This window comes from Oreochromis niloticus, linkage group LG7 (genome assembly GCF_001858045.2).
Source record: "Oreochromis niloticus isolate F11D_XX linkage group LG7, O_niloticus_UMD_NMBU, whole genome shotgun sequence".
Lineage (NCBI taxonomy): Eukaryota > Metazoa > Chordata > Actinopteri > Cichliformes > Cichlidae > Oreochromis > Oreochromis niloticus.
Window position 1 is genome coordinate 36,526,691 of NC_031972.2, and position 14,206 is coordinate 36,540,896.

Sequence of the window (14,206 nt, forward strand, 5' to 3'; positions counted from 1 at the left end):
GCGTTTAAGGACCATTTCAATGTGAAATTTTTGTCATTTGTAAAAGTTCTCTGCACATTAAAAACCTGTCAGACTTTCATTTTTAGTGATGAGCTCATTGCTGTGACTGCAGTTTTCTCCAAATCCACTTCTTTTATGTTCTGATTCAAGTCTAAACTGAAGTTTACACCTAGGCCTAACAAAGTGCATTTAGTGGTTTCATATTCTCAAAAATCTTCTGTTTTTAATATAGGCTTCAGCAGTTTCAGGTTGCCACTATAAGCAGTGAGCCGAGTCAACAAACAAACCTGTAAACATGCCCCAGCTGTGAGTTTGGGGCAGAAACAAGGGGCTCAGCTCAGCTCTCTGAATGATCAGAGCAGCTACAAGTGTGTAAACTCAGATAAGTTAAACTCCCATCAGCTTCATCTAAACTGTGGAAATAACGTCTATATTTTTTTGCCAAAAATGTTTTCAATAAGAAATTTCATTTCATAAACAAAGCATTTCACTAAGGTAATGACAAAGAAGACGCTAACAGAACATCAGCGAGACTTCAATTCCAAAATATATTCTTTGAGTTACAGTGAGCGACTCAATTCATTCAGATTCAAACAAACATCCCAAACTGAAGAACTTTACTGCAGAATAAAACCAAACATTCAGTTACGTGTGAAGTCAGCACAAAAATATCCATTTTGCACTTTTTGTGTTATGAATGACCTGAATTATTAAACTTGTGCACAGCAGGTTTGCAGTGAAACTTCATTTTGTTACATTTGCACTTCATAAAAAGATGAAGATGAATGGCATCCAACATGATCAGAAACATGAACATCATCAGCGTAGAATGGCACGTGGGTTTGGAGGAAAAGGAAAAATGTGAGGGTGTGATGGTTTGCAGTGTTATCTTGTGCATATTTAGTATTTTACGTATTAGTGTTTCCACATGTGGTGCAAAAGAGAGAAACAGAAGAACAGAAATGGTAAAAAAAATAATTTCCCACAGAAATAAACAACATCACAGAGAGACAAAGTGAAAGTCCTGCACAGACTCTCAGAGGAGATCGCTCAGAAAAGAAAAAGTCCAAAAAAAGAAAAGAAAATAAAGTGTTGATTTGTGTTTTCCAGACTTTTCTGCACCAGCTGAGTGAACAACAAGGTTTTGCAAAAATCAGGGGGAGAACAACCTACCTGCTCTTTAGCTCATTAACTGCTTTCACACCTGCCAGCAGCTGTTATTAAAAACGACACCGTCTCATCTTCATCGCTTCATTTATTCGCCTACATTCAAACATCTTTCTCTCTTTAAATACAAGAAAAACAAGATTCACGTCTCTGCACCAGCCAACCTGAATAACCCTCACGTGTCCCAGCAGTTAGTTTCATGTTAAACATTTGCTTTCGTTTGCAGCTTTATTTTATCATTTAGTTTTTTAATTGGCCAAACGATCACAGATCTGATAACTTCTGTTTTCTTCTCACACGTTTGGGATCCTCCACAGCTGACTGTGTATTAGGAGCCGCTGAGAGTCACATGACTGGTCTGTAGTAACAGAGTTTGGCTGCAATGCCAAAAATCTCTACAAGCCCAGAAGCCTCGATCACAGAGGAGCAGGAGCGAATATGAGATTAAATAACTGTTAACAGCTTGGTTTTAGTTTAGTGTAATTTTAGTGTTTTAAGGTGTCGTTATATCAGGACAGAAGGAGATAACCAGCCTGTTAATGCTACTGAATAACTAAATAAATAAATAAATACGACCCACAACCTTTAAGGCTCAAAGGACGTAAAGAGTCTACAGAAATCAACTTGTTACTCCTCTAACACATCCAACTAATCTCATGCCATTTCGACTGATTGAGCCTGAACTTTTAAACGCTGAATATTGTCAGTTATTCGGGTCGCTGATGTTTGTCTGTGTTTGAAATCTTCAGAAACCTTCATGCACATCTAAAAAAAAATCTTGTTTTTCCTTCTGTTTTCTTCTGAGTTTAAATGAGCCTTCTGAACTTTCTTCCTGACCTCCTTCATCCTTCTGCACACCTTCCTGCTCCTTCTGTTAGCTTCTGTGTCTCTTTATCTACTCAAACAGCAGCACAGTTTTCCATCAGAGAAGAACAACTGTGATGTGGACTCCACAGACGGGATTGAACCTTCTGCAGGTTTTTTCAGAAACATGTGGAGGATTAACTTCAGAGAAACGTGAGGAGATGAACTTGTTCGGCAGAAAGGCAGACGTGCCGCTCTCAGGAAGACATGGAGACAGAAACATTATGAACAATAAGAGGTGTCAGGCAGCAGACGCTGCTGGGAAACAGTCAGATTAGTGAGAGTTCGGATTAAAAGCAGGTCATCAGACTCTGACGAGGAAGTCGATGTTGAGCGAGGCAGGAAAGTGCAGCATCTCCAGGCTGAGGGCAGACGGCGAGTAAGGGAAGAGGACCGGGAAGGTGTGTTTGGTATCCAAAAGAAGCTGAGGAGGGTCATTCCTCTCCTGAAGGCGATTCTGGACACACAGAGACAGAGAGAAGTCAAACATGAGGTACATACAGACTGACATCACTGGTCCCGTAGAGGCAAAGTATTCAGAATACAAAAAAACCAAAACGAACAGACATCAGAAACCTGTTTATATTTCATGTTTTTGCTGTCTCATGTTCCACACAGCTGAAATGAATCTGAATGCAGACAAACAGAAAGCTTCTAGTTTCTGGAGGCAGTGGCTCCTGCTTACTCTCCTGTTCCAGGACAGTTGGTGACCTGGATTCATGAACTTTGTTCTGGAAAACTACTGCCATGTTTCTGGCAGCAGGACCGAGGCAGCTGAAAGCAATTCAGCTGTTTTTAGTTGTACAATCTTTAAGTTTGCACTTACAGTCAAACAGTTTCAGTTTATCGGAAGACAGCAAAACAGTTTTTCGCAGAATTTACATTATTGGATAAGTATGTTTACACTTGCCTCATCAGACTGAACGTGGGCATTTTAAAGGATTTGTGTAAGATATCAGGTTTTCCTGAAAACTGCTGGGAGCTCCTGGTTTTGTTTATTTCCCAAATATCTACATTGGACGTGGGCAGTACAAAGTTGGAAACACTTCGGTAGAAAACAGAAGTAAAAGCAGAGGTCCTCATACAGAGTCTTTTTTCTTTTTCACACCACCAAACTGAACTATTTCCAAAGCAGAATAAGAAGCACAGAAGCAAAAATAATTCTGCAGTTCTGTTTTTTTGTTTTGTTTTTTTTAAAACAATATTTTTATTGCTTTTTGCAACAGCATACAAAGGTTTGTTTTCCCAGTAATATGCTGCAGTTCTGTTTTTAAATGATCTGATTGGTTCCCTGTTTGGCACCAGCAGCATGAGGTGTTAAAACTTCTAACATCACATCTGCTGTAAGTGGAGCTGACGTTCAGATTCCACCTTTTATGCTTAAAAACATTTACATTTGTTCTTCTTATGTCCCAGAGGAATCCTCCCTCTGGTGTTTGGTAGAGGTATAAGCAGCTAAACACTGTGTGATTCACACCTGAATGTTTCTGATGAAGGACACGGTGACTCGTTCTTCAAACTCGTTCAGAGGAGTGTAGAGGTTCAGGATTTTCACGATCTGCAGGAGACAGCAGGTTAACATCTTGTCATTATCTGATTGGGTCTGTGTTATCGACTGGCTGCTTGGGGCTCAGATGAGCTGAGCGTACCTGCTGCATGGTGAGTGCGGTGCACAGCGTGCAGATGGCCTCGGCGTCCTGCGACGTTTTCTTCTTGACCTGCAGCAGCTGTGCAGCCTGAATGATCGGCTCCAGAGTGGCTGCAGCTTTACTCTGATACAAGTTATTTCCTCTGAGCCACTCCTCCAACTGACTGGTGTTGTACCTGAACACACACACAAAAAAATCAGGGATGGGGTTTATGGGGGACCCACAGAGTTCAGGCTCACAGACAGACCCATCTGTGGTTCAGGCAAACATGGTTTTAGCTCAAAGTGACGTTAAAGCCGACCTCCATCTCTCTGCGCGATCTTTTTCCAACCTGAATCTGAACATTAACAAGAAACCAGCACATTATGTAACCTGGTCAATGCTCTTCTTCTACCACTGCTTCTCATGAGGAATTTGATGTCTTGTTCTTTCTTGTCGCCCCAGAAAGATTAGTATTGTGATAATTTCACTTCTTAAGAGACTTTTTAAAATTATTATTTTGGACAGAGCACAACCTAAAACTCAATTTAAGCTTCCATGATATGAATATATTAGAACATAATCATTAACTTGATGCTGTTGTATTCCATTCTTTCTATTTAACTGACACAGTCATGTTGGATTGAGGTGATATGTTGTTGTGTACTGCATGAAAAAGCCACAAAAGCGCAGCCTGTAGTGATGGAACAGCTGGCTGTAAATTAACTGTGTAATTAGTGACCTGTTTGGGATTATTGTTAGGTTTGTTGATAAAAAATGAGCCAATAACCACAGCTGAAGCTATCTGCACCATTTACCTCTAGAACTTGTAACTAACGAGGGAAGAACCTCACAGAGGAGCTCAGCTCACTGACGTGTCAAACCATCAACCAGCTAACAAACACATGTTTGTTAACTGTCTGTCTGTTTTTTGTTTTGGTGATTATACAGAAATGTAGAGGATAAGTTTTAGTTTTTTCTTTTCAAGTTCATTTAACCTGCACAGAAATTTTCACTGGATTCTAATTCAATGAAAAACCTGCAATATCAAGTATAAAGACAAAATTATAAAATCTATATGGTACTCGACATAATTCACAGATTTTAGTAAATTTGTTGCTACAGTTTTGCATTGTAATGGAGTACAAACTATAAAGTTGAGCTTGTGGGTGTCGGCTGCAGTACCTGAGCTGCATGCCGGTGCTCCAGGAGCAGACGTCCTTGCGCAGCAGCAGGTTGTTAAGGGTGACGGCGTTGATGCAGTGGAAGAGCTGCCGGACCACCTGACCTATGATCTCGGGGTCCAGGCCGTGGTCTCGCATGATGTTGTTGAACTGCCCCAGCTGCTTGATCAGGGCCTGCAGGGTGTAGCTGGTGGGGCCGTCGGCGTCCGTGTCCATGCTGGACGAACGGTTCCTGTAGCCCATCGGCTTCACGCCCGCCAGGCTGGGGATGCTCTCGCTCTCCAACATGGCTGACACTGGATGGGAAAATAGAAACCAGAAAAGGAGTTCAGAAAACATCATGAAGATAAAAGCTGCCAAACTGGAGGTAAAACTCTGACGCTGACATACAAAGAAGAACGTGTATTGAACAGATGGGAAAGTACAGACCTACACCAGCAGCAAAAAGATCTAGAAACAACAACAACAAAAAAAAACCCAAAACAGCATGGTGCTATATAGACTTAGTTCCTCCAACGCTTGTTGCGTTGTTCTCCAGTCACTCTGTGGTTTTGGCTTCTCTCCATTTAGACTCCAGAGTTCTCAGATCTTCGATGAGGTTGCAGCTCCAGGTATGTTGAGGCAGTCTTGAGTTGCTTGCTTTGATCTGAACCATGAATCCATGTTCGCTGTTAGCTACTTCAATTCAGTTTTACTTTGCTCACTTCAAGAACATCCAGCTGATTGTGGTTGAATTCCCGCAGCAGCTCAGAGACTCATTTGCTTTGGTGGAGGGTATGCATTCGCCAGAAAAACCCAAAACTCTTCTGTCTTCAAGCTCTGGACCGTGTTTTAGGTTTACTCTGCGATTTGACCCGAACTCGATACTCATCTGTCCACTGATAATCGTCCTGCAGCTCTGAGGGGATTTTTTAACCTGCGTGTACTCTGTTCAACTTAAAGACTTCTGGTAGATAAAAATACCTTTAATAACGACGAAGTTCACACTGACCACAACTCTGTGGTTCCTGCGGTAACCACTGTGCAGAGTCAGATAACAGAAAGTCACATGATGACTCATATGGGGACGAAATGAGTCAGCTGCTACCTCAGAGTGACGTAGTTTCTGAAAAAAATTCCCCAAGTGTTCAACAGACAAACTCAACCAGAACCCAAACCAACAAAAAACAAGAGGAGAGTGGGACTAGAAGATTTCACCATGGTGTTGTTGTGATAACCTGCTTTGTCCTGGTGTTATGACACTTCACCAAACACTACAAATGAGAACATTTATCATTTAGTTTAGCATCTAAATAAAGCTTCGATTCCGTTTCGTGCTGCTCTCACTACACAATGATGGTTTTGCTTGACAGTACATTAGAAACCTGATTCTATTTTTCTGTGTAATTCTATCAGGTCTTCTTGGGTGGTCCTCAGCTCCTTCAATGATGCGGTTACAGCAGTGAGTTAAAATAAATGATGCCATTCGTTCAGCTGTGAATTAAGAACACAGAAATGTTTCCTTGGACACTATTTGGTTTGGTTGCACCATTAACCTTTGCATTAATGTTTTGGCTGACAGCAGCTGAAACAGCAGCTACTAGTGAGGCTCATCTCTAAAATGTCACTGCAATAGAGAGCAATGATCTGTGAAAGCCAAACATCTTTGACAGCTGCTCAATAATGCACACTGCATGTTTTATAAGACTGAAAATGATGACTGCAGATTCGGGTTGTGGTTAAGTCACTCAGTTTTTCATATACAACAACAGAGATGAGGCTTCATGACAGATATGACACAGCTGTCGTTGTCATCATTTTATCCTGTGGGCTCCAGAAGTCTTTATTTTCACTTTCTCTTCTTTTTAATTTACCACCAGACTACTGTCCATCTGGTTTAAACACACTAACGGATGGTTTTGTCAGCTGTTTTCAGCACAAACATGTTTGTGTTTCTCATAAAGGCACTTGGGGGGGGAAAGTACCTCTTTCCCCACAACTGACTCTATACCCACTTCTGTGGGTATGTCAAGCAGCTGGCTTTCTCAAGGAACACAGTTACATGTCCTGAACACACAGTCAGCAAAGTCCAGCATGTTTTCATTTTTTCAACTACTCACGCAGAAATTAAAATGCAATTTTCCATTTTAAACATGCACAATTTTACAACTCCGGTGGGAAAAAAAAAAAAAAAAAAAAGGTCAAACAATATATTACTACCTTCCACATACTTAAAGAAAACAACCTCAGGCTTTTCAGATTAAAGATTAAAATTCTCACTGTAGGAGTCAGGTTAAACATCCTGGATAAGCCCCAAATATTTTGTGGAAAAATGTGAAATAACTCTTTAAGAATTTTGTAAATGAAGCTGCTGCAACAGGAGAAAGGCAGAGTTGATCAAACATATCTCAAACTGCTTCTAGTCTCCTTCTACTGGCTGGATATTTATACTTCTAGAAATCTGACTGATGAATGCAACTTATATTACAAGACACTTGACCATCCAGCGAGAGAGGAGCTTTGCAAAGTTTTCTATAAGGTCCTGAGCTCTTTATTTTTAACCATGCTGAAATAACACAACAAGCTGCATATTTCTTTAAGCACAACATAACCAATGCATTTTGTGCATTTATACATCTTGTAATGAAATGCATCAAACCATAAAATTCTCCTCTTTGGTGTCTCTAATGATGGAAACTCACCGATCATGGGCTGAATGATGCCTTCTGCCACTTTGATGAGTTGCTGGTAGATCTGGATGGAGAGATCGCTCAACACCTGTCTGTACTCAGCCAGGTCAAAGTTCTTCAGACAGTGTTCGTTCTGTTTGGGCGTGTTCTGTGTCATAAATGCCTGAAGAAGAAGATGCCAGGATGTGAGAGTGGTTAATTGCTGCTTCTGTCTGCTCATTCATTACAGATATCGATCAGGTCCTCACCTCCTCACCACTGTATTGCTTCAGACAGTGAAGTAGTCGGCTGGTGTTGGCCAACCAGAAGGATGTCATCTCAAAGTCATCGTTGTTCTTCTGCAGAATGAATAAAAGCACTTTCAAAATAAAAGAACCTGTGTGTGGAATCAGACAGGTGGGCTGTGTGTGCAGTAGCACTGACCTTCAGGACCTTCTTGATTGCGTTGATGGTAGAGGTAAGCAGAGACTCCACCTTCTGGTCATCATTGATGTAGTCAGCATGGCGGATGCACATGAAGAGGATGTAAGCTGGCAGACAGGGCACTGTACCCGACACGTTGCTGGGGCGGATGTCTGAAATCACATGTTTGTAACCATGCAATGGGTGAAATAACTCTGGTTTTTTTATCCTGAGGACATGCATCCTGCTACTCGTCTTGTTAGCACATATTTTCAACTTCACCTCCAGCTCAACTTTAGTGACAGTAAAGCCATCACTGTGAGGGAAGTTGGGGAACTAAAGAAACAGCTGGAAACCAGACAGCTTCTTGTGCTGCTTTTCTAACTACCTGATTTATTAAATATTTAAGTTAGAATGGAAGCTAAACAAATATTCTAACTTCTGAAAAGCTGTGGGAGAAGTCTTCTTATCCAGCATGTGGTTTGAACATAAAGGCAGGTGGATGCAGTGCCTTAACAACAAATTCAGGGAATACCTCACCCACAATATGAAACCTGCTGTAAGACAGAATGATCATATGAATCTGGGGTGATGTTCTTACCATTGATCAGGGTCTTGACCAGCAGCGCCTCGTCCTCCTTGTTGTACTCCAGCATCCCCTCAAAGTCCTTCTCCTTCCTCTGGACGGTCACCTGGCGTATCAGCTCAGGTTTGGACCTGCTGCTCTGAACTGCTGCTTGAGCAGCTGAAAAACAGACACATGGAGACACACACACACACACACACACACACACACACACACACACACACACACACACACACACACACACACTTAGCCTCTGACCATCAGGTGCAGCTCTACAGAGCAGCTTCTTGTTTTCCTGTTACCTTCCAGCTCCTGGACCTTCTTCATGTAGATCTTGAGCTGCTTCTTCAGCTTCCTCTCGTTCTTCTCCAGCTTCTCCACCAGCTCTTTGAGATCCTGCAGGAAGACACAGAGCAGCGTCAGAAAACAGAAAAAAAGAAACAGGAAGGGAGTCCGGCAGCAGCGGCAGCTGCAGTCTTGCTTACCAGGTTGTCATTGGTGAGCCGTGTGATCTCCTGCTGGACGCTGTACTCCACCTGAGCCTCTGGAGACAGAGACATCATGTAGCTGAGCTTTTCCTGCTTGTCCTCGATGTCACCCTTCAGCAGCTCAATCTGAGTGTGAAGGGCCTCCAGCTCGTCTTTGTGCTGCCTGGACTGAGTCTGCAGCTGAGCCTCCAGCAGCCTGGCATGGCCGAGAGGACCAGAGTGTTACTGACAGATACCGAAAACAACACAAAGAACACACACCAAAAAAAAAAAAAAACCACAGCAAAACACAGCACAGACAGATCAGCGGTGATACAGCCAGCGTGTGAAACATCCTCTGAGGCCTCAGACACATTTTCACTAACCTTCCCATGAAATAATATCACACTGAAGGTTCATGATGAAGGTTTACTTTGTTTGTTTTATTCTGGAAATAATAATTTTATGTGATTTTTGCTCTAAAAGTCGCTGAGTCAGCACTGACATGTGACTGTGTGAATCACTGAGTTAATACTGAGGTGACGCTGATGTTTGGGTATTGTAAAGGGATGGTGTCCTCCTCTTCAGGCTGCATGAATATTAAACTGCAAATGATTCATCAGCAACTCTCAAGCATATAAAGAGAATATTGAGGATAATCGTCGCCTGAAGCTGAACTATAACAGCTGCTTTCTGGGCTCATAAACAAACTTCAAATCCAGATCGAGTTCACATGGCGGGTTTTAATTAGGGGCTAAGAGCATTCTCATATTTCACACACTGGGTGTAACAGCGGCATTTCACAAGCAGACTGAGGTCCAGAACATTACAGCAATGATGAACAGTGCAGAAAGAGATGAAAACATGAAAGGAAGCAGAGGAAGTGAGCAAACAGAAACCTGGCCACTTGTTTGAGGCCCTGGTAAGCCAAGCCCAGCTCTCCATCTTCATTCAGGTAACACCAGTCCTGATGGTTACTGGTGTCCAGCAGCAGCAGGCAGAGGACACACAGAAGCAGATAAAAGCAGCATGTGAGGAGCAACGCAGCGAACAGAGAGGAGGAAGAGCAGCAGAGAGGTTAGTCGCCACATAAACAAGAGAAAAACCACAACTTCAGCTGCTGCTACTAAAACAGTTAGAGCTACACTCGATATTTATGATGATCACAGCCCTGTGTTCTCATGGATCAGATGGAAAAGAATGACCCAGAGGTGTTTTAATTTAACCCAAACCACAATTTTTTATTTTTTTTTTGCACGTTAAAAATGTAACACGTGCACATGAGGAGATATCAGACCAAAGATTGAAATCAAAAATGGGGAAATTCATTTCTAGAAACACAAATGAACAGATTTGATGTGACTAAGTGAAATGAAGTGCAGTGAGACTGTGCTGGTTCAGCAGGTGTGTCTATGATGTGTTCTGAAGCTATATTTCCCCTTCACTGGCTCCCTGTTAAATCCAGAATTCAAACTCCTGCTTCTCATATACAAGTTCTTAAATAATCAGGCCCCATCATATCTTAATGACCTTATAGTACCATTAGAGCACTTCACTATAAGCACTTGTTGTTCTTAGAGTATTTAAAAGTAGAATGGGAGGCAGAGTCTTGCAGGCCCCTCTTCAATGGAACCAGCTTCCATAGAAGAGCTCAGATCAGCAGTGATGATGCTCGACATGAAGTCAGATCAGTTTTGTTTTCTCAGAGTTTGTGGTAAAAATCACAGATATGCAATTTCAAGTTGTCAGAACAGTCCTTCTAGAGACGAGCTGGATGTGGCCCAGATGTGCAGAAGGAGCCAAATTTAAACCAGCTGTTTTTTTGTTTTTTGTTTTTTTGCTTTTTCAAGGATGGAGTTTGTTTCTGTTTTGTGGTTTTGTTTCTGTGTTCAGAGGTAAGGAGCTACCCGTTGATCGTTATGTAGGTTTGGGGAAAGCCTCAGAGTCTCGTGAGACTCTCAAACTGGACATTAAAAATGAGTAGAGACTGAAGATGTGTAAAGGAAAGAGAACTGTGATCTGTTGACGCTTCAGTACAGCTGACAGCAACAAAGACAGAAGTGAAGGACACGAGGACTGTCTATCGCAGTCTTTGTGTCCTTCACTTCTGTCCAGCAATCCAGCAATCTGTCGCTTTGAAATCTGATTTAAAGTCTCAGAAAGTTTCAATAAACAGGATCACTCATTAGAGAAGAAAAGAAGGATTTTTAAATCTTATACCTGAGAAAAGCCAGAGCACAAAAGTGCATTCAAAGCCTTTTGTGTCAATAACTAAAGATGAGATCAGCTGACGTGACCTGTATAAAGAATCTCTTCTTTCCAAATACCTCACTGTGGTAAAGCTGGCTGGTTTCGGTTCTTTAGTCACTTACTTTTTGGACTCACACAGTCCATGGTAAGCTTTGAGCGCCTCCTCTTTGTCCACAGGCTCTTTGCTGTTGTTCACCACAGGACTAGAATCAGTTTCCTGCTCAGACACAGAAAGAGCATGTCACATCACCACAACAGCAGCTCTCTGACCTGATTTTAATATCACTCTAACACACAGACAGATGACACATGAACACGATAAATTCATATACATGCTCAGCCCTCTGACTCATCCACTGCACTGCAGACTGTGTGTTTGTCTGAAAGCAACGGCAGCAGGTGAGAGACTTCATGTCTCTCACAAAATGTCTAAAGCAGGATCCAGCTCGTTGCTGCAGCCTCGTGGAAAGTGTTCTGTCACATTTTCAATCACTTTGAGCCAGCTGTTACTGCGCCTTTAAATGATCCGTAATATTGTAACATACCCTCTTTCCATAAATAAAAGTTTTTAAATTTCCTCTTTGACCTTAAACTCCAGTTTCTGTTGGAATCGGGCTGGACAGTGCTTCCTATCTGAACTTGAGACCGCAAAGCCTATTTATACTCACGTCTGTATGTGGAAGTAGGTCGAACAGTGGAAGTGAGTACACCACTGTGTAATACGAGTTAAATATCAAATGATTTAATATTGCATCACTTTGCAGTGACCTCATTACTTCTGAATAAGGAGGGAATAAGCAGATTTCCACCTCTGTGAAGCTGCATAAGGGCACACCACAAGGTTTGGTTCTGGGGCCATTTGTCTTTGTTGTAATAATAATAATAATAATAATAATAATAATAATAATAATAATGATGATGATGATGATGATGATGATTATGATAATAATGGTGATAATAATAGTTTCCTTTAAAAGAACCTTCTGTCAGAAAAATCGTATTCTTTAAGAGATGAATGTCTCTTGAGAGCTGTAATCACAAACAGAAACACCACAGAGAGAAATTGTCTTGGCTGCCTTTTAAAATGTTTAAACTGACCTCACAGCCAAAGCTTATTTCACTTTTCTAGACGTGCAGACACGCTGCCAACACAAAGCTGAGCTTCTACACTGATGATAATGTGTTTTTCCAAAGAGAACAAGTGAAGCTTTGGTCCATCTATTGTGTGTGGTGTAGCATGATGAAGAACAAATAAAAATCTGGCCTCCTCCTAAGGTTTAGAACTTTGTTAATGTGATACCGTTGTGTTCAGGCTCAGGATATTCTCGTTCTTCTCCTGCAGCTGGGCCGCGCTCACAATCTGCGTCCTGAGGATGAGGACTTCCTCCTTGCGAGCATCCAACTCCTCATTGGCTGATTTAAGCTGGCTCAGCAGCAGGTTGTAGCTGTCCTGTAGCTCATTAGATGAGCTGTTCTGCGAGGCTCGCTCAGCGACCGTCTTCCTCAGCTCATTCAGGTCGTTCTTCAGTTTCTTGTTCTCCGATTCCAGCTCTTGCCTCTGCAGAGATACAAAGTTCACCGTTTAAGTTTTAGACGTTGATTTGTTACACATCAGCTTCGTTTGAAAGAAGAAGTAGTCCTGATGCCATGAAATGGCATTAGAAGTTTTGTACCTTGAGATTATTGTAGGCCAGATCGGCTGTCTCCTGCTCAGAGGTGGAGAGCCTTGACTCAGAGCCCTAAAATGAAGGAAGCACAAAGAAAAAAATCACAACCCGATTCATTTCCTGCAGATAAAAACTCAGAGGAAACAGCTGAGCCCCTCTGGTAAATCCTTGCTCAGTCACCTTTCGCTTGGCCAGCTCTTCCATCTTCTCCACAGTGAGCTGCAGTTTCCTCCTCTCCTGCTCCAGCTCTCGGACTCTCTTCTGCAGCTTCATGAATAGACTAATATCCATAGCGGCCTTGTCTATACCCATCTCCTGTAAACCAGCATGATCAGAGCCAGCATTTAACACATCTCTGAACACTGAATCAGCCAATTGTACTCTTCATGAGGTGACTCAGATTTAAAACCAATGTTTTTTTCTTATGTTCAGATCACATCAGCTTAGATCAGAGGTGTCCAACTCCAGGCCTCGAGGGCCGGTGTCCTGCAGGTTTTAGATGTGTCCTTGATACAGCACAGCTGATTTAAATGGCTAAATTACCTCCTCAACATGTCTTGAAGTTCTCCAGAGTTCTGGTAACGAACTAACTAATCTTTTGTTTTTCCTTCTAATTTTTCTATGTAACTTTGTACTGTCCACTTTCTGCTGTAACAAAACAAATTTCCCACGTGTGGGACTAATAAAGGTTATCTTATCTTATCTTAATCATGTGATGCAGGTGTGTTGACCCAGGGTGATATCTAAAACCTGCAGGACACCGGCCCTCGAGGCCTGGAGTTTGACACCCCTGGCTTAAATGAATAAATGAATATACTGCAGCAAAACATTTGTTCAAACTTGCATGCACTTCTGGAGAATCTATAATCACACTTTACCCACATCATTACTGATTTAAATCCTGAACGCCCTCTATTTTTCCATCTCTGACTCTTTGCTTGTGTATTTTGACGCATGCTCTGTGCAGATAAAGTTCAAACTGACTCACGTCCACCAACTGAATGGAGTCCTCAGTGTCTCCAATCTCTGAGGTGGAGACAGATGGGTAATTAGAGTCCGACTCCAGGCTGCTCTGATTGGACGGGTTCCTCCTGTGGCCAGGCTGGAACTGCAGGATGACAGGAGGAAAAACGTCACCACAGATGTACTAAAGTTACTGATATATAGACTGAAAGTCTAGGAAGAAAACCTAGAATAAACCATACAATTTTTGAAAACCTCAGAAGTTCTCAGATAAAAATACTCATTTAACTTTTGTAAGGAAGGGAAATAGCTTCATTTTTCAAGACTCTACAAATCACAGACTCCTCCAACAAACAGCA

At 41.9% G+C, this 14,206-nt stretch overlaps 1 protein-coding gene across 2 annotated transcripts in view; it reads right to left on the reverse strand.

Annotated features, from left to right (window-relative positions):
* Positions 1–529: 529 nt before the first annotated feature.
* myo5b (myosin VB) overlaps positions 530–14,206 on the reverse strand; it is a 48,643-nt gene continuing 34,966 nt past the window's right edge. The window contains exons 25-40 of one of the 2 annotated variants that reach the window (XM_019361414.2): positions 13,873–13,992; positions 13,065–13,199; positions 12,891–12,956; positions 12,518–12,775; positions 11,340–11,434; positions 9,867–9,944; positions 8,986–9,184; positions 8,803–8,896; positions 8,516–8,659; positions 7,936–8,087; positions 7,761–7,850; positions 7,525–7,675; positions 4,845–5,139; positions 3,681–3,855; positions 3,509–3,589; positions 530–2,488 (exon numbers count right to left, since the gene is read on the reverse strand). In XM_019361414.2, coding sequence (XP_019216959.1) covers positions 2,336–2,488; positions 3,509–3,589; positions 3,681–3,855; positions 4,845–5,139; positions 7,525–7,675; positions 7,761–7,850; positions 7,936–8,087; positions 8,516–8,659; positions 8,803–8,896; positions 8,986–9,184; positions 9,867–9,944; positions 11,340–11,434; positions 12,518–12,775; positions 12,891–12,956; positions 13,065–13,199; positions 13,873–13,992 — 2,286 coding nt within the window. In that variant the 3' untranslated portion in view covers positions 530–2,335. The remainder of the gene's footprint in view (positions 2,489–3,508; positions 3,590–3,680; positions 3,856–4,844; positions 5,140–7,524; positions 7,676–7,760; positions 7,851–7,935; positions 8,088–8,515; positions 8,660–8,802; positions 8,897–8,985; positions 9,185–9,866; positions 9,945–11,339; positions 11,435–12,517; positions 12,776–12,890; positions 12,957–13,064; positions 13,200–13,872; positions 13,993–14,206) is intronic. The other variant, XM_019361415.2, reaches the window with a different exon arrangement.